This window comes from Mchenga conophoros, linkage group LG23 (assembly GCF_057382185.1).
Source record: "Mchenga conophoros isolate Kocher_MC1m ecotype Shallow Benthic linkage group LG23, M_conophoros_male_GT1.1, whole genome shotgun sequence".
In the NCBI taxonomy this organism is placed as follows: Eukaryota; Metazoa; Chordata; class Actinopteri; order Cichliformes; family Cichlidae; genus Mchenga; species Mchenga conophoros.
In genome coordinates, this window is record NC_140547.1 from 46,687,617 (window position 1) to 46,710,092 (window position 22,476).

The 22,476-nt window shown below is 43.0% G+C and overlaps 2 protein-coding genes across 2 annotated transcripts in view; both read left to right on the forward strand.

Annotated features, from left to right (window-relative positions):
* The window catches only part of LOC146548152 (NACHT, LRR and PYD domains-containing protein 12-like), a 390,489-nt gene that overhangs the window by 288,673 nt on the left and 79,340 nt on the right, over positions 1–22,476 (forward strand). The gene's annotated exons all lie outside the window — the stretch shown is intronic.
* LOC146548157 (protein NLRC3-like) lies at positions 5,537–10,568 on the forward strand. Its single transcript, XM_085266209.1, has 3 exons — positions 5,537–5,810; positions 8,541–10,311; positions 10,391–10,568. The coding sequence occupies exons 1-3, from the start codon at positions 5,537–5,539 to the stop codon at positions 10,566–10,568; spliced, it is 2,223 nt and encodes a 740-aa protein (XP_085122335.1).

Here is a 22,476-nt window from a genome sequence, read left to right on the forward strand (position 1 = left end):
CCTAGTTTAGTCCACGTCTGTTCAGTTTCCTGTTTTACCTTGAAAGTCTGTGTACTATGTCAATGTGTTGAGTTTTGCCGCCCCTTGTCTTGTCATGTCTGATGAGTCCCAGCTGTGTTCTCCTCCTGTTTCACATTCCCTAATCACCTCAGTATGTATTTAAGCCCTGTGTTTTTCTCTGCCAGTTGTTGCGTCCTCCACGTTTGTTGTGTGTGTATTCGTTGTCGTCTACCTTCAGCATCTCCAGTCTAGTTAGTTTAAATTGTTGGTTATGTATCGCCAAGGGTGACTCACCAGCAAATAAAGCTGTCGTTTAAGTTAATGTTTTGTCTCCGAGTCCTGCACGTGGGTCCAGCCACTGACAGCCACACAACTCATCGTGACACAAGAGAGAGGATACATCCTGTTCTTGGATTTTTACAAAGCATTTGACTCAGTTGAACATACGTTCATATTAAAAACTCTGCAGTCTTTTGGTTTTGGACAGGAATTTATCAATGTTATAGAGATGCTATATAATGACATTAACAGCTCTGTTTTGCTAGAACATGGTACATGTTCAAGGTTTGAGGTTAATAGAGGGATAAGGCAGGGATGTAGCAGCTCACCACTTCTGTTCATCATGGTTGCTGAGCTGTTGTCTATTTTGATTAAAAACAGTCACATTGAGGGGTTAACTGTGATGGGTGAACAGATAATAATCAGTCAGCTCGCAGATGATACCACCCTGTTTTTAAAAAATGAGGACCAGATTCCTTTAGCCTTGCAGGTGATCAACCACTTCTCCAAAGCTTCTGGCCTACAGCTGAATATTAATGAATAAGAAATTCTAGCTCTGCATGAGTGTCCCCTGCAAGCAATAGATAATATACAGATCAAAAAAGAGGTGAAGTATCTGGGCATTGTAATTTGCAAGGATAAGACATCAACAGAAAATAAGAATATCTGTACCAATATAGAAAAGTGTAAGTCAATTTTAAACAGGTGGCTGCAAAGGGACATAACTCTGTTTGGGAGAATCTTGCTAACCAAAATGGACAGTCTGTCCAGACTAATCTATCCAGCCTTTTCTCTGCCCATATCTCCAAAACTAATTAAATCTATAAATAATCTTAATTTTAGGTTCATATGGAGGAACAAATGTCATTATATAAAGAAAAATGATATGATTAAGAATTATGAAGAGGGTGGGGCTAATGCCATTGACTTTGATGTTATGAATGGTGTACTAAAACTGAAATGGTTAAGATCTTTCATTAGGAACAAAAATTCCTTTTGGAACATTATTCCCAGTGTGATTTTTGGCAAAATGGGTGGAATAGACTTTTTGTTACGTTGTGACTTTGATTGCAGTTCGTTACCTGTTAAACTCTCAGCTTTCCATCAGCAGGTCCTTCTCTACTGGAAATTAATCTACAAACATAACTTTACTCCTCACAATACCCCTATATGGAACAACAGGTATATCCGTTTGTGTAGGAAATCTGTGTACATGGATGAATGGAGATCTAAAGGGATTTGGGCTGTAGCTCATTTTACGGATGATAATGGGGTCTTATTAAAACATGAGACGTTTTGTGAGAAATTTGATGTAAGATGTACTGCTAACAGATATAAATCCCTAGTGAAAGCCATTCCAGTCCCTTTGAGATCAATGATAAAAGAAGATATTGTGCACTCTAAAATTTCTCCTGGACTGAGGCAGCTCTGCATAGCTGGAGCTGAATTTGGTGACAGCAGGTTTACAAACAAAGTGATCAGGAATATTTTGATCAACGACATTTGCCCTAATCCGGTTAAAAGAAATTATATCCTTAAAGAATTTGAGACCATGGAGGTTAAGGCGATAAGAAAAAAGTATATTTCACTTCCTCTTTCCCCTAAAGTAAAAGAGGTTCACTTTAAAATCATTAATGAGGTTTATCCAACCAATGAATTCTTAAGACGGAAATTTAACTTAGATGTGAACGCCTGCACATTTTGTGAAAATGATATTGAAAGTCTGGATCACTTGTTTTTCTACTGTGAATCAGTGCACTCCTTCTGGACTGACATGTGGAGCTGGCTACAGTCCAGGAGAATTCAGTTACCACATTTGACGGTGACAGTAATAAAATTTGGAATACTTGCTGAGAATGCAGATTTTGACCTGTTGATTAGGACGATTTTGTTAATGGGAAAATTTTTTCTTCACAAATGCAGATACTTTAAAGCTAAACCATGTATAAACAGATGGCTGAATGACTTTAGACTCTGGGCTAAATCGCTGAAACTTGTGAATAACAAGAAAGCTCATAAACTTGTTGTTTTATTTAACGAGTTTAATCTATGTTAAAAAAAAAGAAACCTCCCTATTTTATAATCATGACTGCCATTTTTTGCTCATGGTATTTTTTGCCTTTGGTTCAAATCCTTCAAAATACATACAAAATCAGTATCGATACTGACGTAAATTAATAGAAATAGAGATGGACCGATACGTAATATCGCATCGGTCCATCTCTATTTCCCTTTCTGGATTAAGTAAGGTTGTAAAAGCAGCTCGATGTACAACCTGTTCTTTGGATCCTCTACCAGCCTGGGCTATAAAGGAACTGTGGTCAGCATTAGGACCCTACAACCTGTTTCTTTTAAATACTTCATTGAGTCTTTCCTGAATGTTTTAAATCAGCTGTGGTAGTACCAATCTTGAAAAAGCCTGGACTGGATGTTGACATGGTCGCAAATAGGGCAGGGTATCGTCACTGAATTCTAGAATCGATTTGATTCCGATTCACAAGGTCCTGAATCAATTCGATCCACGATTCGATTCAATTCGATTTGAATCTGGGAAATTTTGCCTCAGACAGTCAGAAATATTATAATTCAGATCAGTACATTTACATATTTTTGTATCTATAAAAAGGAAGCTGACACTCGCAAGACTTTATCAAAGGTGTGAGCATCACAGCAGAGGCCTTTGTGTCAAAGTAGCTGAAGATAAAACAGAAAAACATGAAGGTGGTTTTATAAAAATATTCTACAGTAGATCAAAAACGAAAGAAAACCATTAATCGACATATGAACATTACCTCTGAAGTTACAGCGGTTTTATGACAGACACAGCGTTTTGCAATTTGCATAATTTTAAAAAGTTTAAATTTGTTCAGAAGCCTGTTGAACGGCAGAAATTAGGTTTTCTTTTCGGAAGTAAGTAAAAGGAAAAAAACAGCGGCCGACAGCGCTGTAAACAACGGTAGACTTGTGCGTAACAAGCAAGCGAATAATGCAGAAAACAGATTTTTAGACAGGAAACTGTGTGTGAGAGAGAGAGAGAGAGCGAGCTGTGCATGACGTGTGATTTTATCCTGGTGGAAGCAAAACAGCAAAAGTCAGAGTGAGTTCATGACGATGTTTATGTGAAGCGTAGTTTGGATCTTCTTTTGCTGCTGGTTCAGTCAATATTGTTTGGAGAGAGATAAAACTAACAGCTTTAGAATCAGCGTAAAAAGGACGTAAACACAAAGCTCGGAGCCGCCGAAACATCAGAATCAGCGAGCTGTCGGCTTTCAGCCCCGACCGTGTCCGTGCCATCGGGTGAGAAAGGCGACATCTCACTGATTCTGATGTGTCGGCGGCTCTGAGCTTTGTGTTTACGTCTTTGTGCAGAATCCGTGTTCCTGCTCTCATTTACTGTTTCAGCTGTTTGGTGGTTGTTAAAGTTTTGTGAGGTTTAACCTGAGATTCTGGCGTTGGTGCAAAATGCAGCTGCTCGCATTTTAACAAGAACTGGGAAATTTGAGCACATTACCCCTGTTCTGAGATCTCTTCACTGGCTACCTTGTCAGGTTCGAGCAGATTTTAAGGTCCTGCTGCTCACCTACAAGGCTTTAAACGGATTGGCACCTTCATACCTCTCCGACCTTTTACACCTTTATGTTCCATCTCGTGCTCTCCGATCTCAGGACTCTGGTCTTCTAAAAGTTCTTAGAGCCAGAAAAAAGACAATTGGAGAGCTTTTTCTTTTCATGCCCCGTTTCTGTGGAACAACCTCCCACAAGATATTCGGCAGGCTGCTCTGTGGAGGTTTTTAAAACCAAGTTGAAGACACATTTGTTCACCCAATCCTACATGTCTTAATTCTATGGCTTTTAGTTTTTACATTTTTATTGTTTTTAACTTGTATTGTGTCTTTTACCTGTATTGCTATGTATCGCTTTTATTTTATTTATCTCTTTAGTTGTACAGCACTTTGTTTGAAAGCGCTTTATAAATAAAGTTATTATTATTATTATTATTACAAGGTCCACGTTTACGGGAACATCTGCAACAGATATGGGAGAATATTTGATTTCTATTGTAGACAGAAGCCACGGGTGTGTTCAGTCAAACGTTTAGAATAAACTTTGGTCTATAAATGTGTTTCATGATTTATTTTTAACTCCAACTGCTTATTTGTACTATGCTTTCATTTCAGAGCGCAATGAGAAATAAAAAGGATATTTTCAATAAAACTGTCACGATCCTGGGTCTGTGACTCAGTGTTTTCTGTTTTGTATTGTTAATCTTTGATTTCATGATGTATCTTTGTTTATTCTTACGTTTTGGTTCTGTGTTTTGCTGTACCTCTAAGTTCAGTCTTTGTATTTCCTGCTTTGTTGTGAAGGTCCGTGTCTCATGTCAGTGTGTTTAGTTTGCGTTTCCTCTGTCTCGTCTTGTCAATCACTCCCAGCTGTGTCCTCCTTCTGTGTCTCATTCCCTAGTTATCCCTCTGTGTATTTAAGAGTTGTGTTTGCCTCTGTTAGTTGCTGGTTTGTCTGTGTATCTGTCAGGGTCCTGGGTCTCCTGATCTAGTGGTTTCAGTTCTTTGTGATTTTTGTATTATGTCGTTTGTGAGTTATTCTATGCTTCCTAGGTTTTGATTCCCTGCCCCCCTTGTTTCTCTGTGCGCTCTGTTCTGTGTTTAGTCTTCTCTGTCCATTTGTTCCGCCCTGTGTTGTTGCCTTCTGTGTCTCCCTCTGTGTAACTGTCTATATAGTGATGTGTTGTGGTGCTTTGCTCCCACCCCTTGTGTTCCGTGTTTTCGTCTTCCCTTCGTGTACTTCTTCATATTCGTGTACTATTAGTTTTTAGGTTTTTGCTTAGTTTCCATGCTCACCTTCGCCATTTCTGTTTGTATCACCATGTGATGAATAAACTCACTTGCATTTGAGCTGCCTGCATAAAGGGTCCTTTAATAATTTACACACGGCTCGCAAACCGTGACAAAAACACTGGAAAAATTGGGGTGTTCTAAAACGTTTGACGGGTAGTGTATATATTTAGTTTATATATTTTCTTTATTTATAATAGTTTGTTTTATATTGTAGCAAAGTGTTACTTGGATACTTCTCTATGTGCTTCTTCATGTGCAATTTTGTTGCATTCTGAGCCTTAGAAATTTATTGGTGGTAGTGATGAACTGCTGTTAGAATCAAGTTAAATTCTGATAAATCAGACAATTACCTCTCCAGCTGTTGTTACAGTCTTTGTTTATCGGATCCTTACAGGGTAAAAGATGACGACACCTAAAGAAATCCTTCTGGGGACTTTGAAGGATTTGGGACGTGATGACTTTGAAGAATTTAAGTGGCATCTGAAGAACGGGTCTGTAGAAGGTTTACCAGCAATCCCAGTGAGTAAACTGGAGAATGCAGAGAGGACGGACATAGTGGATCTGATGTTTGATACCTACTCTATCAAGACTTTTGAAGTCACTAAAAATCTTTTGGGGAGGATAAATAGGAATGATCTGTTGGAGAATTTAAATAAAACCATCCCAGAACCCACAGGTAAGTCAGGAAATGACTAAACAAAAAACACATAAACAATAAAAACCTTAGTTAACATTACACAGGTGCCATTAAAATCCATATAAATGGTAAAATGGTAAATGGCCTGCATTTGTATAGCGCTTTTCTAGTCCATAGGACCCCAAAGCGCTTTACACTACATTCAGTCATCCACCCATTCACACACTGGTGATGGCAGCTACATTGTAGCCACAGCTGCCCTGGGGCGCACTGACAGAGGCGAGGCTGCCGGACACAGGCGCCACCGGGCCCTCTGACCACCACCAGTAGGCAAACACAGGGTTAGTATCTTGCCCAAGGATATTTGGCATGCAGCCAGGATGCAGCCTGGGATCGAACCACCAACCTTCTGATTAGTGGCTGACCTGCTCTGCCACCTCTGCCACCTGAGCTACAGCCACCCAAATAATAAATCCAAAACACTTGCCAACACTTTCAGGAGTGAGAGACTGCAGAAAGCCAACAGTTTGTGTTTTATGCATCTGCACAAATAACCTCCTGTGTACACACATGAATATCTGCTCTTTGGGTTGGTTTGATTAAAATGGGACCAGCAGCAGGTTTTCAGCCCATTTTACAGATTTATATTGTCAGATTGGTTTTAGAGCTGTTTTATCAACATAAATGAGGCGACAACAACAGTTTGGGACACGTCACAAATATGATCAAAGTGATAGGGTTTCCGAAAGAGACTCAGGCGCAGGCCAGGGTATTCCTTTAAGCGAAGAACAGTGCGTTTATTTACAGTGAACACATTCACCAAGTGGCTACATACAACGTGCAGGGGAAACGGGTCCGTGTCGCCAGGGTCCGTGGGAAACAGGGTTGGGAGAAGGGTGCTCCACACTTTCTGTACAAATGTTCCTCCTCAATCACTCCTCTCAGAATCGGGTTCCAAAAAAACGATACTGATAGCTCAACGATCCAGCGAAGACTAGTGCAGACTCGCCATCTAAGTAGTGCAGTTATCAGCTGGGATCAGCGGCCGGTGCGGTGATGAGCAGGTGTGCAGGCCAGCAGCGGGAGCCCGCAATGAGCGTCGCCGCGGCGAGAGAGAGTGAGAGAGAGCAAACAAACCACAAACATATTGCACAATAGAGGATCGACCAGCGTGGCACAGGGACCATGACACAAAGTGCTTTTTCTTAAATCTATTTACTAGTTGAAGGTAAAGTTAAAAAAAATGGCTGCCATTTCTTTCTGCTGTTTGGAGACCCAAACAAAAAAATGCCCACACAGTAAATGCTTTTTATTATGGTTGATAAACAGGACACTAAGGTGATTGGTCAAAGGTTGGAGGAAAGCCACAGTTCTCCTTATTTGACTGAAATCCACCATTTCAGCTTCTGCAGCTTTCTGGGAGAGAGCATATTTCTCCTGTTTTGGCTTCCCTTCACTGGCTTCCTGTTAAGTCCAGAATTGAATTCAAAATCCTGCTCCTCACATACAAGGTCTTAAATAATCAGGCCCCATCTTATCTTAATGACCTTGTAGTACCATATCACCCTATTAGAGCACTTCGCTCTGCAGGCCTACTTGTTGTTCACAGAGTATTTAAAAGTAGAATGGGAGGCAGAGCCTTCAGTTTTCAGGACCCAAAAAGATAGTTGGGTTTTTTTTTCTGTTGTATTATTGTAGGTTCTTTACCTTACAATATAAAGCACATTGGGGTGACTGTTGTTGTTATTTGGAGGAATTTAAAAAAACAACAACTTGAAATTCTTTCATTTATTCTACATATTTATTCATTACTGGCTCCATAGTGTTGTTTATGTAATATGTGAAATGTTGCTAGTATTGATTTGGTGCTGTATAAATAAACACAATTAAATCAAATGTGTCTCTATAAAACCTGCCCTCAGTTATAACCCAAGTGTCAGGGCTCAATGGCTCATGAAAAGGAATGGAGTCAAGCACAGAACCAAAAAACGGAGGCTGAGTGACTTTTAACAGAAATGTATTTTACTAGATTTCTTGACGGAGAAAGCTGAATCACGGCTAAATTCAACAGCAAGCGAGGTATTATGAGAAGTGCAGAGCTGAGGCCAGAACATAAGCTGAGGCAGGTCAAAGGAACAACAGGGGCAGAATCGGGCGAATAGAAACTATCCAGGATCACTGGAACAAAGGAGATAATAATCAGAGTGGTCCACAGTGTAGTGAATGAGTCCAAGATTTAAAAACTAAGAGGTGTTACGTGGCTGCAGGTGGAGATCAGCTGGAGGAGGAGATGAATTAAATCTGGGTACAGAGTGAGATGTGGGTGCACATGGAGGCAGGCAGCTGAGGATGGCAGTTTGCAAGAGGGAGTTTTCCCAGCAGTGGCAGGCCAGAATCCTGAGGCGTGACTTATGGCGAGAGTTGGAAGATGTATCCAGGTGCCGACTAGGGAACAGGAAAAGAGGGTTACGCGAAACAAGCTGAGGAGCACAAGACAAAATGTGAGGCAGAGAACTGACTGTGCCAAGCACACAATCTGGAGAAGGTTCATTGTGAGTGCTGCTCATAGATACTGCCGGAGTAATTGGCAACAGGTGAGGAGCAGGGAGGAGTGAGGAGGGCTCCACCCAGGGGAGGAGAGCTGATGCTGTGGAAAGTTACTCAGACTCACTCGGATCATGACACCAAGAGTCCAGTGAACTGAACACATAACCACAGTAACCAGAATGCAGTTTTCTCATTTGTGTCATTTGCTGTTTATTCATGCAGAGATTCTCACTGAGTGTCAGCTCAAACTCAAGTCAAAATTGAAAAAGAAGTTCCAGTGTGTGCTCGAGGGGATTTCTACAACAGAAAACCCGACCCTCCTGAGTCAGAGCTACACAGAGCTCTACATCACAGGGGGAGGGACTGCAGAGGTCAATGATGAACATGAGGTCAGACAGATTGAAACAGCATCCAGGAAATCAGACAGACCAGAAACAACCATCAGACAAGAAGACATCTTTAAACTCCCACCTGGAAGAGATAAACCAATCAGAACAGTGCTGACAATGGGAGTGGCTGGCATTGGGAAAACAGTCCTAACACAGAAGTTCACCCTGGACTGGGCTGAAGACAAAGCCAACCAGGACATCCAGTTCATGTTTCCATTCACTTTCAGAAAGCTGAATCTGCTGAAAGAGGAAAAGTTCAGCTTGGTGGAACTTGTTCATCACTTCTTTACTGAAACCAAAGAAGCAGGAATCTGCAGCTTTGAAGACTTCCAGGTTGTGTTCATCTTTGATGGTCTGGATGAGTGTCGACCTCCTCTGGACTTCCACAAAACTACAATCCTGACTGACCCTAGAAAGTCCACCTCAGTGGATGTGCTGCTGATAAACCTCATTAGGGGGGAACTGCTTCCCTCTGCTCGCCTCTGGATAACCACACGACCCGCAGCAGCCAGTAAGATCCTTCGTGACATTGTTGACATGGTGACAGAAGTCAGAGGGTTCACTGACCCACAGAAGGAGGAGTACTTCAGGAAGAGATTCAGAAATGAGGAGCAGGCCAGCAGCATCATCTCCCACATCAAGACATCACGAAGCCTCCACATCATGTGCCACATCCCAGTCTTCTGCTGGATCACTGCTACAGTTCTGGAGTTTGTCATGAAGAACAAAGAGAGCAAAGATCTGCCTAAGACTCTCACAGAGCTCTACCTACGCCTTGTGCTATTTCACCTACAAACGAAGGACATCAAGTATGATGGAGGAGCTGAGACAGAGTCGTGCAGGAAGATCATTGAGTCTCTGGGAAAACTGGCCTTTGATCAGCTGCAGAAAGGAAACCTGATCTTCTATGAATCAGACCTGACAGAGTGTGGCATCGATATCAGAGCAGCCGCAGTGTACTCAGGAGTGTTCACACAGATCTTTAAAGCTGATGAGTGCCACATGTTCAACAACGTTGTTTACTGTTTCATCCATCTGAGCATTCAGGAGTTCTTTGCTGCTCTTCATGCCTATCTGACCTTCATCAACTCTGGAGTCAACCTGCTTAAGAAACAATCTCCTCGCTTTAAAATTTTCCAGAAAACACTTACTGTAAAAGACTTCTACCAGAGTGCTGTGGACAAAGCCTTAGAGAGTCCAAATGGACACCTGGACTTGTTCCTCCGCTTCCTCCTGGGTCTTTCACTGCAGACCAATCAGGATCTTCTATGCATGCTGACACAGACAGGATGTAGCTCACAGACCAATCAGGAAACAGTTCACTACATCAAGAAGAAGCTCAGTGGGAAACTGTCTGCAGAGAAAAGCATCAACCTGTTCCACTGTCTGAATGAACTGGATGATCGTTCTCTAGTGGAGGAGATCCAACAGTCCCTAAGATCAGGACGTCTCTCCACAGATCAACTGTCTCCTGCTCAGTGGTCGGCTCTGGTCTTCATCTTACTGTCATCAGATCTAGATGAGTTCGACCTGGAGAAATACTCCCGTTCAGAGAAGGCATTTTTGAAGCTGCTGCCAGTGGTCAAAGCATCCAAGAAAGTGCTGTAAGTGAATCTATGAACAAATATGTTTAATAATGCTAGATGAATAAAAGAATATGTCTCCATTGTTATTCTTCCTCAGGCTGAGAGATTGTAAACTCTCAAAAAGAAGCTTTGAAGCTTTGTCTGAAATTCTCAGCTCCCCATCCAATCATCTGAGAGAGCTGGACCTGAGCTCGAACTACCTGCAGGATTCAGGATTGGATTTGCTGTGTGTTGGACTAAAGAGTCCTGACTGTAAACTTGAAACTCTCAGGTAAGGATACAGACTTTTTGACACTTTTTGACTCTTAAATCTGTAAGTTTATCTTGATGCGGACGTTCAAAGTCAGCACAATTTTCCTTTTAAGTTCCTGAGTTTATATTTTTGACTGTCAGGTTGTCTGGACAGATGTTTTTATTTTATTTTATTTTTTTACTTGTCCCTAAAGTCAGAACTAAACCCACATGTAGATGACTTTCAAATTCAAATTCAAATTCAAATTTTATTTGTCACGTACACAGTCATACACAGTACGATATGTAGTGAAATGCTTGGACAACTGCTCGTGACCTAAAGAAAACAAAAAAGGAAAAGGCTATGAATAAGATAGGAAATAAATATGAAAAATTAAAAAGGGTAAATTTAACTAGGAAGGAATAAAATATAAATTAAGGTTAAAAATGAAATAACTGTACAACACAAATTAGAATGAAGGGTAAATTTAACTGGGAGAATAAGATAAAATACATAAATTAAAGTTGAAAATAAAATAACTGTACAACAAAATACACAATATAGAACTATATAAGAATGTATGAAGAAATATAAATAAATATATACACAATAACAGCAGCTGTACAAGTATTAGCTTGAAATGAAGAATACAATGTCCAGTGTTGTGCAATCCACATTATGTCTTGTGCAGTGCAAATATGCTTAAAGTGATTTAAGTGATGAAGTGAAAACAATGTCCAGAATGTCCAGTGTGTGTGTAAGAACTATATGTGTGGGTCAGTACTGTGTGGTGGTGTGATTGTGATTGAGAGACCGTATCGCCTGCGGGAAGAAGCTCCTCCTCAGTCTCTCTGTGTTGGTCTTCAGGGAGCGGAATCGCTTTCCTGACCTCAACAGAGAGAACAGTCTGTTGTTGGGATGGCTGAGGTCCTTCACGATCTTCCTGGCCTTGGTCCAGCACCGCCTGCTGTAGATTGAGTGCAGGTCAGGGAGCTCGGAGCGGATGGTGCGCTCAGCTGACCGCACAACCCTCTGTAGAGCTCGTCTGTCCTGCATGGTGCTGTTCCCGAACCAGGTTAAGATGTTTCCCGTCAGGATGCTCTCTATGGTGCACAAGTAAAAGTTCCTGAGCACCTTGGGGGGCAGTTGGAAGTCTCTCAAGCGGCGTCCGGGTACACACCGGCTCACTCCTTGGCGGCTCGCTCGGGCCACTTCGGAGGTGGGGTGCCCCCGGCCTCTCGGCCTGGGGCTCGGTCACTCAGGCACAGCTGGCTGCCGGCGGAGCTCACGGGCGCGTCACTGCAACTCCCCCTGGCTTCTGCTCCGCGGCTGCTGAATGAGCCCTCATCTGGGACTCTCCTTAGCTCTTACTGGGACAGTGGCGCGGCTGCCCCTCTGTGGGTCTTCCTTGGTCTCTTGTGTTCTGGGGGCCTCTGGATGTCTGGAGTTTTGATCTCCTCCATACCTGCTTGATACCATAGAGGACAGGGCTGTGGCTCCCCACACTCCCTAGCAGATCATTACATGGAGAAACCTTTGGAATGCAAGCATGCTGATCCACACAGGTATGCACACAGGTGTACACATGGGTATTCATAGACGCGGACTACAGCTTTCTTGGCTGCTGCCTCAAAGCACACTGTGCGCTGTCTATCTTGCGTGCTGCACAATATCGTTTATTATTTAGTAACTATCGATATCTACTGCTAGCTAGTTTATTGTGATGGTGCTTTTTTTTTCTTATTATGTTGCTCTTTGTTGTTTGCTTTCTCCTCTGTTTTTTTTTCTCCATACAGGTGACCCAGGAGTTTTGTTTTTTTTGTTTGTTTGTTTTTTTCTCTCTTCCCCCCCTTCTCACCGTCTCTTCTCCCCTTTGGTTTTCTTTTTTTCTCTCCCTCTCTTTCTTTCATTCTTTCCCCCTGTCCTGTCCCCCAGTCATGTCTGTCCCGTTTGTAGCAACTGAAAATAAAATAAATTCATAATTATAATAAAGGTCAATCAAATGGACCAATATGGCAAGCCCATGATGATCCACTTGGTAAAATAAATCCGCTTGGCATCTTTCTTGGCCTTAAGACAACAATTCTGATGGCTAAAGATCCAAACGGGACAAAAAAAAAAAAAAAGGAAGTCTCTTGAGCGTCTGAGGTGGTAGAGACGCTGTCGGGCCTTTTTCACCACGGTGTTGATGTGACAGGACCATGACAGGTCCTGCGTGATGTGAACTCCGAGGTATTTGAAGTTGTCCACTCTCTCCACTGGGCACTCGTTGATGACGGGGGTCTGGTAGTTCCTCTCCTGCTTAGTGCTGAAGTCCACTATCAGCTCCTTTGTCTTACTGATGTTTAGAAGGAGGTTGTTCCTCTGGCACCAGTTCTCCAGATTCCTAATCTCCTTCAGGTAGGCCGTCTCGTTGTTATCAGAGATCAGGCCCACCACGACGGTGTCGTCAGCAAACTTGATGATGGTGGTGGAGCTGGTAGTGGCCACACAGTCATATGTGTACAGCGAGTACAGCAGGGGGCTCAGAACACACCCCTGGGGGGCTCCAGTGCTGAGAGTGGTGGAGGCTGAGACATGTCCGCCCATCCTTACTGCCTGTGGTCTGCCAGTTAGGAAGTTGGAGATCCACTGACACATAGATGAGCTGAGTCCCAGATGCTCCAGCTTGGTGGTGAGTGTGGAGGGAATTATGGTGTTAAATGCAGAGCTGTAGTCTATAATAATAATAATAATGGATACTTTATTGATCCCCATGGGGAAATTACTTGTTTTTCTCTGCATTTGACCCATTCACTCAGTGAAGCAGTGGGCAGCCCACTAAGCAGGCGCCCGGGGAGCAGTGTGTAGGGACGGTACCTTGCTCAGGGGTACCTCAGGGTAGCCGTTAAGTGGATTCGAACCGCCGACCTTCCGATCATGGGGTGCCCACTTTACCTACTGAGCTATCCCTGCCCCCTATGAAGAGCATTTTAACATAATTCCCCCTTCTAGTGTCCAAGTGAGTAAGTGATGTGTGGAGGAGATGAGAGATGGCATCGTCTGTGGAACGATTTGGACGGTAAGCGAACTGTAGTGGGTCCAGTGTGTCTGGTGGTGAAGAAATGATGAAGTCTCTGACCAGGCGTTCAAAACACTTCATCACTACTGAGGTGAGGGCTACAGAGCGATAGTCATTGAGAGAAGCAGGGTGGGGTTTCTTCGGGACAGGAACAATGATGGACTCTTTGAAGCATGTGGGGATCACCGACTGAGATAAAGAGATGTTGAATATCTCAGTGAACACAGGAGCTAGCTGGTATGCGCAGTCTCTTAGGATACGACCTGGGATGCCGTCTGGTCCTGCTGCTTTCCTGGTGTTCACTCTCTTGAAGGCTCTCCTTACTTCATGCTCGGAGATGACGAGCACGTTTCCGGTGCTGGCAGTATCTTCCTGTCTACAGCCGTTAGCGCCGCTAGCACTAGCATTGTTGGAGTCCTTAGCTGCAGCCTCAAAGCGAGCATAGAAAGTTACTGGAGCAGCCTTCCTGAAGACAGCAGTGTGTTTTCATGCTTTTAAAGCCAAACTCACCTTTCAGACCTGGCTTTCATTTATTATCTATTTTTATTTGTTTATTATATATTTATTTCTACTGTTTAACTACTGCTCACATCTTTTATCCTCCTTTTTAATTGTTCATTTCTTTTTACCCAGTGTTTCTATATTGCACTTTGTATTTGTCATCTATATTTATCATGCACTACTTTGCTCATTTATTGTTTGGTTTTAATGTTATTAAATTCCGGTTCTTTTGGTATTCGTTATGGCCAAAAAGACACGGCTCAAAAGTGGTCTTTTTACTTTAAAAGATTATCTTTATTTTACATATCCGGATATGGAGACCTGAACACACAACCCCAGGTCTGAAGCACAAAACAGCAAGCCTAGTCATTTATATAGACATCACACACACTTTAAGTTTCGACCAAACACTCTGCTTAGTTTCACTTTTCGCCTGCAAAAGCATGTAATTTCCTGTCAGTCCTGTCGGCACAGAGTGTACTCAGATTTGGGCCTTTCTTATAAAGCAATATAATCAGCATATAAGTATTTAAGATTATAAATTTAAACCTCAACAATGTTCTTACCTGGGGTCCGTTCTTCGTACCTCGCTTACTACATCCAAGATCAAATCATCGCGCCAACTTTGAGCTTGCTATTCCGGTACTCCGAACACACCTGTTGTTGACGATTAGTATAGCTGGATGAAGTAATGTGAGATCACTGGGTGGCTTAACAGGGGCTACGCATCGATAGTAGAAACATTGATCGGCAACCCTTTGTTTGTTTATTGATTTCACACAGATACATACAGGTCATTTCCTAAAAAAGGGAAATGTACTATTAACATTCTATTACATGTATGTGATTATTACAGATGTAATTCATATTTCAGAGTAGTAATTGCAAATTACTTTGTGTAATCAAGATGAGAGACCACGGCTATAAAAGCGAAGGTGGATTTGGGAAGTCTGTCGCAGCCATGTCCTGTCCGTATACGCAAGCCACCCATTGCGGAAGGTGCAAGATTGATAAGGAGAGTCCTCAGAATCCAGCGTATATTGCGGGACAGACAGGATCCTTTAGCTCAGCGCGACAGTGTGCTCATAGAGAGATATCGATATTCCCGTGAGGGTATTATTTACTTAACCAACTTGTTGACGAGGGGGTGCAGGACCACCACCTGTCTTTTTTGCTCTGCCCTTTTCTTGGTTGCTGTTATGAACAAACAGATTATTCCAGGGTCTCTTTCCAAGAGACGAAAAGCAATATAAGTGATAAATATTACCATTCTGTAGAATATTCTTATATTTCACTTTCATTGTTCCCATGTTCTAGTGGGTCCTGTTGTGGCTCTAATGTGAAAGGGGATATAATGTAATATAATATAATATAATGTAATATAATATTGGATAATATAGTGTAATATAATAAATCTACCCTACCGCCTACTGGTGTTGGCCAGAGGGGCCGATGGCGCGATATGGCAGCCTGGCTTCTGTCAGTCTGCCCCAGGGCAGCTGTGGCTACAACTGATTAAACTCTGAAACTCCTGAAATCCCTCACTCAAGAGTTCTTGCTCTGCTGCCGAAAAATACCGAGCGCGCTCCTTCGACATTTCCGCCGACCAATCAGAGGGTTGCCGATCAATGTTTCTGCTATCGATGTGTAGCCCCTTTTACGACACCCAGTGATCTCACATTACTTCATCAAGCTGTACTAATCGTCAACAGCAGGTGTGTTCGGAGAACCGGATTAGCGAGCTCACCGTTAGCGCGATGATTTGGTCTTGGATGTGTCATTTGATCTTAGATGTAGTAAGCGACGTACGAAGAACGGGCCCCAGGTCTCTGGTTTGTTTGTTTGTTTGTTTGTTTGTTTTGCTCAGTTCTGTTTTTCTGAGGTTTTTTAAGTTATTCAATTTGTAACTCTAGTGATTTGTGTATGTGACAGAGAGGCACTGCTAGGGATTTTTTGACACAAGTTGTTCTTGTAAAATCAGTCTGTGGAGGTTCTCAGACATCCAGGTCACCGTAGTCTAAGGAGCTTGGAAAGAAAAGCGTCTTCTTTAAGTTTCCTTGAAGATGTTTCACCTCTTATGAGAGGGTCAAATGGTGGAGTAGGGCAGTCAGTGAAAGGGCAATGGTGGTGGCTCAGGGTTTGTATGTTTGGGGGGTTCAGAGGGAAAAGATGAATGCAGGTCTGGAGTTGGTGTGTGAGAGCAGGGAGTGAATTCAGCATCCTGACAACCTGGATGAAGCTGTCTCTCAGTCTCCTGGTTCTGGCCCGGAGGCTCTTCAGTCTCCTCCCTGATGGCAGCAGGTCCTGACAAGCATGTTGATAGTGTCACCACCCGATCGTTGGGGGGTGGAGTCTTCTGTGCTGGGGTGTCGTTCTGTGTCTCAAAGCAAGAGAAAATTTCACTTAGCTCTTACGGTAATGTGGTGGACCCGACAGCGGTCTGAGGAGTGGGCTTGTAGTCTGTGATGGTCTGTATCCCTTGCCACAGCCTCTGAGTATCTCTGCTGTCACTGAAGCTTTGCAAAATCCTCCTGGAGCACTGCATTTCCACCTCTCTGATGCATGTGACAGGTTTGCCCTTGCTGTTGTTAGGCTCACCTCATCCCCAGCTTACAAGGCTGCATTTCTCACCCTCAGGAGCCTGTAGACCTCACCTGTGAGCCATGGTTTCTGATTGGCCTGGACAGTGGTCTCTATGACCTCATCGATGCCTTTTGAGATGTAGCCAATGACAGTTTCTGTATATTCCTGCAGGTCTGTGGTGTTGTCATGTGTGGCGGCCTGTTTAAGGATCTCCCAGTCTGTGGTGGAAAAGCAGTATTGCAGGTCCTTCTGGCCACACACGTACCTGCTTACGAACTGGTTTAGTGACTTTGACCAGGGGCCTGTATGCTGGCATTAGCATAACAGTGATGTGATCAGAGGCACCAAAGTGGGTGGCGGGCTTTGTAATCTCTTGGTGGTGAAAACATTATCCAAAAAGTCGTTTCCTTGTGTTGGAAATTCAATGTGTCTATGCAGTAGTAAACATAGGGGGTGTCCAAATTCATGGGCTGCATCCTCCTGAGGACGCATTTGTAGACCGATTACGTCACAGCGACACGATGAAGGCTGTCCAAATTCATAGACTCCTCTGAATGCAGCCGACCAATGCGTCCTCTTTTTCCCCAAAATTAAAGGATGGGTCGGGTGTGTCCTTCGTGGCCCACCATATCCCAGAATTCATAGCGTGGCCCATCCAATTCCACTTTCCGGCAATGGCGGTCGCTACTAAGTTTTCAATATTACTCTTATTACTCTTTCTGGGTCACAAAATAAACTTTTAACATATTTTCAGGTGAGAATGTAGCTGTGTAAACTTTAAATATCTGCTCAGTTTATCAAGATATCGCATATTTGCAAAAGTGCTCCGACGTTTCTGAGACGTCTGTTACCCACCAGCTCGATAGCTAGCCGAGAGCTCGAGGGTCAGTAGAGCCGCCGAGAACAGCAAACTCCCGGCACATCATGTTCAGATCACCGCGGTCTTTCGCTACTCAGGTTAAACGTAATATATAAGTGACTTAGACAACCTAAAAATGTTATTGTTTGACTTTTTTCAGTGTTTTATTTGTTCCTGAGTAAATCAGTTTGGCTGAGATTAAAGTTATTAGATTAGATTAGACAAAATAAACCTTTACAGTGGCAAAAGTATTCAGTCCCCTTGAACTTTCCCACATTTTGTCACGTTACAGCCACAAACATGAATCAATTTTATTGGAATTCCACGTGAAAGACCAACACAAACTGGTGTACACATGAGAAGTGGAATGAAAATCATACATGACTCCAAACATTTTTTACAAATAAATAACTGCAAAGTGGGGTGTGTGTAATTATTCAGCCCCCTTTGGTCTGAGTGCAGTCAGTTGCCCATAGACGTTGCCTGATGAGTGCTAATGACTAAATAGAGTGCACCTGTGTGTAATCTAATGTCAGTACAAATACAGCTGCTCTGCGACGGCCTCAGAGGTTGTCTAAGAGAATATTGAGAGCAACAACACCATGAAGTCCAAAGAACACAGCAGACAGGTCAGGGATAAAGTTATTGAGAAATTTAAAGCAGGCTTAGGCTACAAAAAGATTTCCCAAGCCTTGAACATCCCACGGAGCACTGTTCAATAGTGATGGGCAGATGAAGCCTCATGAAGCACTGAAGCTTTTCATCCAATTGGTTCACCCCAACGCGAAGCTTCTTGAAGCTTCATTTGCTCTAGCAGGACACCTACTGGACGTAAAGATATTAGTTGGCATGAATTTGAAGAGTGTGGCATTTTGCACACAGCCTGTGAATGTCAACAACAAAAGGAGTGTGTAAAACATCTATATTGTAGTGATGGCAGTATACTGTGTATATTTATGCTGGCAGTATGGAAAATGATTATTTGGAAATGCCTAAAATGGAAATGATCATATACTGTGAGGTGAGGTGTGGACAGTGGTTGTGCTTTTGTAACATTGAGGCAAGGACAGTGATTAGTAGGGGTGCAACGATACACAAAATTCACGGTTCGGTTCGGTTCGATACTTTGGTGTCACGGTTCGATATTTTTTCGATACAAAAAAAATGTTCATGCCTTTTTAATTTGTCATTTATTAAAATTATAAATATATATTTTAACTCAAAAGTACAGTTTTTAAATTTAACCCTAACCCTTGTGCGTGTTTTTTATTTTGACAGCGAATGCGAACCACTTATGTGCACCCCTGGTTATATAGCTCGTCATATTGCAGCCACAGAAATTCTTTTGTCCATGAAACCATAAAGCTGCACTTTCTTTTTACCTTATAGTCTGATTTGTCATAACTTCTCCGTTTTGTGGTAAGCTTTTCTTTGGCTGTCACTTCTTCACCCTGACCTGTCTTATTTGGCTCAGCAGAACTAAAATATATATTCTGCTGCTTTTACACGCGCACTCACATAAGCTCAGCGATTCTCTGCGCGATCAACTTCTCACATGTTTAAGCTTGCTGCGGGAGATTTCACTTGTCATGTTTGCATAGTAAGCTAACGATTAATAAGACAATGTCAGAGGAATTGGTGCACAAATTATCATCACTCACAGATCAGTGCTGTCGCTCTCTATACACAGTTCGCACGATTGCAAAGTGAAAGCAAAAAAACAAGCGCAAATTCAAACGCGATTTCAATATGTCACATATTGACAGTGGCTCACCGATGCCAATGACATAATTACCCAGCTACATTTCCGAAAGAATGCAAATGCATTGACATATATTTTTCCTTCCTACAATAGCCCGACGGGCAGGGCAGAGATAGATTTTGGTACCCCGACTGAAAAAATCGCTAGCCCTGGGACGTCGGGCTAGCGATATTGCGAGCCCTGTATCTGATTGAGGAATCACTCATCTTTGTCTTTGCACTAGGATAATGTCGGTGTAAATGTGCAGTCATATTCGTTATGTTCCCACTAGTGCTTTCAGGTTAATCTTGTTGAAATGACCTTAACGCCACAACACGGCAAATCTCCGTTAACGAGCTACCGCCAATCGCCCCGTGCATGGGGCTAGACGGCCAACACGTTAACGAGCTAACTGCGCTAACACACTAGCTCCCACCCATGTAATTGAGCATTGCGTGGCACATCCAACATACTGTTTTACTTTAGTCCATGACTCGCTTACCTTCAGGGTCATACGTCACATGAAAACCAAAATAATTCCAAATGCCAGATCTGAATGAGGGTGGGCGAGGTCCAAGTTGCAAGGAGTGCTTAACTTCTGTCTCGCTAGCTTGCCCTGCGCTCTTCCTTCTGATGATGCTGTCTGTGTTGAGCACTCAGTGGATCTGCGCTGGACAGTACAGCCTAGGCGGAGTAGTCGAACGCAGATTCACTGAGCGCTCAACACAGACAGCATCGTCAGAAGGAAAGTTGATAAAATAAATTACAAATTTTGTATTGTTCGATACATATGTGTACTGAACCGAAAGCACTGTATCGAACGGTTCAATATCGATACGAATATCGTTGCACCCCTAGTGATTAGTGTTTAGGGGACACATCATTGGTTTTTATTTAAAAACAACAGTTTCTCCACTGTGGCAGGTCGTAGGCGATTTCTTTTTTTTCCAAACTGTCTCTAACTCTCACTAACCGCAACTCTCCATCAAACGCCCACATTTTGAATGGGGTCTGAGGGGTTTATATCGCTGTCATAGCTCGCGGCAAAGTTTGAACCGCTTCCTGAACCAGTCACGTGGTACAGCCGGACAGCGAGGCTTCGGACGTCATCATTTTCAGCTCCTCCCATAAATGAAGCAAGCCTCGATACGCGCTTCGCGGAAACGCCCCCTCCATTACTCGACACACGCTTCGAAGCCTCGATACAGAACGTCACATCACTACTGTTCAAGCCATCATTCAGAAATGGAAGAAGTATGGAACAACTGTAAACCTACCAAGACAAGGCTGTCCACCTAAACTCACAGGCCGAACAAGGAGAGCGCTGATCAGAAATGCAGCCAAGAGGCCCATGGTGACTCTGGACGAGCTGCAGAGATCTACAGCTCAGGTGGGGAATCTGTCCATAGGACAACTATTAGTCGTGCACTGCACAAAGTTGGCCTTTATGGAAGAGTGGCAAGAAGAAAGCCATTGTTAACAGAAAACCATAAGAAGTGCCGTTTGCAGTTTGCCACAAGCCATGTGGGGGACACAGCAAACATGTGGAAGAAGCTGCTCTGGTCAGATGAGACCAAAATGGAACTTTTTGTTCAAAATGCTCTGTGTGGAAAACTAACACTGCACATCACTCTGAACACACCATCCCCACTGTCAAATATGGTGGTGGCAGCATCATGCTCTGGGGGTGCTTCTCTTCAGCAGGGACAGGGAAGCTGGTCAGAGTTGATGGGAAGATGGATGGAGCCAAATACAGGGCAATCTTGGAAGAAACCCTCTTGGAGTCTGCAAAAGACTTGAGACTGGGGCGGAGCTTCACCTTCCAGCAGGACAACGACCCTAAACATAAAGCCAGGGCAACAATGGAGTGGTTTAAAACAAAACATATCCATGTGTTAGAACGGCCCAGTCAAAGTCCAGATCTAAATCCAATCAGGAGTCTGTGGCAAGATCTGAAAACTGCTGTTCACAAACGCTGCCCATCTAATCTGACTGAGCTGGAGCTGTTTTGCAAAGAAGAATGGGCAAAGATTTCAGTCTGTAGATGTGCAAAGCTGGTAGAGACAGACCCTAAAAGACTGGCAGCTGGAACTGCAGCAAAAGGTGGTTCTACAAAGTATTGACTCAGGGGGCTGAATAATTACACACACCCCACTTTGCAGTTATTTATTTGTACAAAATGTTTGGAATCATGTATGATTTTCGTTCCACTTCTCACGTGTGCACCACTTTGTGTTGGTCTTTCACCTGGAAGTCCAATAAAAAATGATTCGTGTTTGTGGCTGTAATGTGACAAAATGGGGAAAAGTTCAAGGGGACCGAATACTTTTGCAAGCCACTGTATTAATCCCCCGGGTGGTTTTCACACAGCTGAATAAACGTCAAACAGAAAACTGATTAAGCAGAAGTGTGAGATGGTCGAGAGTTTACTCCAGTGTCCTGTTATATTTTAGATAGCAAGGAGCAGACGGCTGAGTTTATTAAACTCCATCGAGACAGCGGTGATGCTAATCTGAAGGCTAGACCGTCCCATTTCATAGCCGTTTACTTCTGGCCTACCCGACCTTTGGAGGTATAGTTCTCATCACGCTGATTTATGTCCAAGTTTGATTCTAATTCCGACAGCGGTGATGTTAAAATGGGGTGTAACGTCATCATAGCAGCTTTGACTCAGAGTGATGCTGAAAAACTAGTTCATGCATTTATTACGTCCAGGCTGGACGACTGTAATTCATTATTATCAGGATGTCCAAAAAACTCGCTGAAAAGCCTTCAGCTAATCCAAAATGCTGCAGCAAGAGTCCTGACAGGGACTAGAAAGAGAGAGCAGATTTCTCCTGTTTTGGCTTCCCTTCATTGGCTTCCTGTTAAATCCAGAATTGAATTCAAAATCCTGCTCCTCACATACAAGGTCTTAAATAATCAGGCCCCATCTTATCTTAATGACCTTGTAGTACCATATCACCCTATTAGAGCACTTCGCTCTCGCTCTGCAGGCCTACTTGTTGTTCCTAGAGTATTTAAAAGTAGAATGGGAGGGAGAGCCTTCAGTTTTCAGGCCCCTCTTCTGTGGAACCAGCTTCCAGTTTGGATTCGGGAGACAGACACTATCTCTACTTTTAAGATTAGGCTTCAAACTTTCCTTTTTGCTAAAGCATATAGTTAGGGCTGGACCAGGTGACCCTGAATACTCCCTTAGTTATGCT

What these genes read in the sequence shown, in the direction of transcription:
- LOC146548157 (XM_085266209.1), top strand. Translation starts at nt 5,537, where the DNA reads ATGACGACACCTAAAGAAATCCTTCTGGGGACTTTGAAGGATTTGGGA. An exon ending in AACCATCCCAGAACCCACAG is followed by an intron (nt 5,811 to 8,540) that starts GTAAGTCAGGAA and finishes TTATTCATGCAG; the next exon opens with AGATTCTCACTGAGTGTCAG. An exon ending in AAAGCATCCAAGAAAGTGCT is followed by an intron (nt 10,312 to 10,390) that starts GTAAGTGAATCT and finishes ATTCTTCCTCAG; the next exon opens with GCTGAGAGATTGTAAACTCT.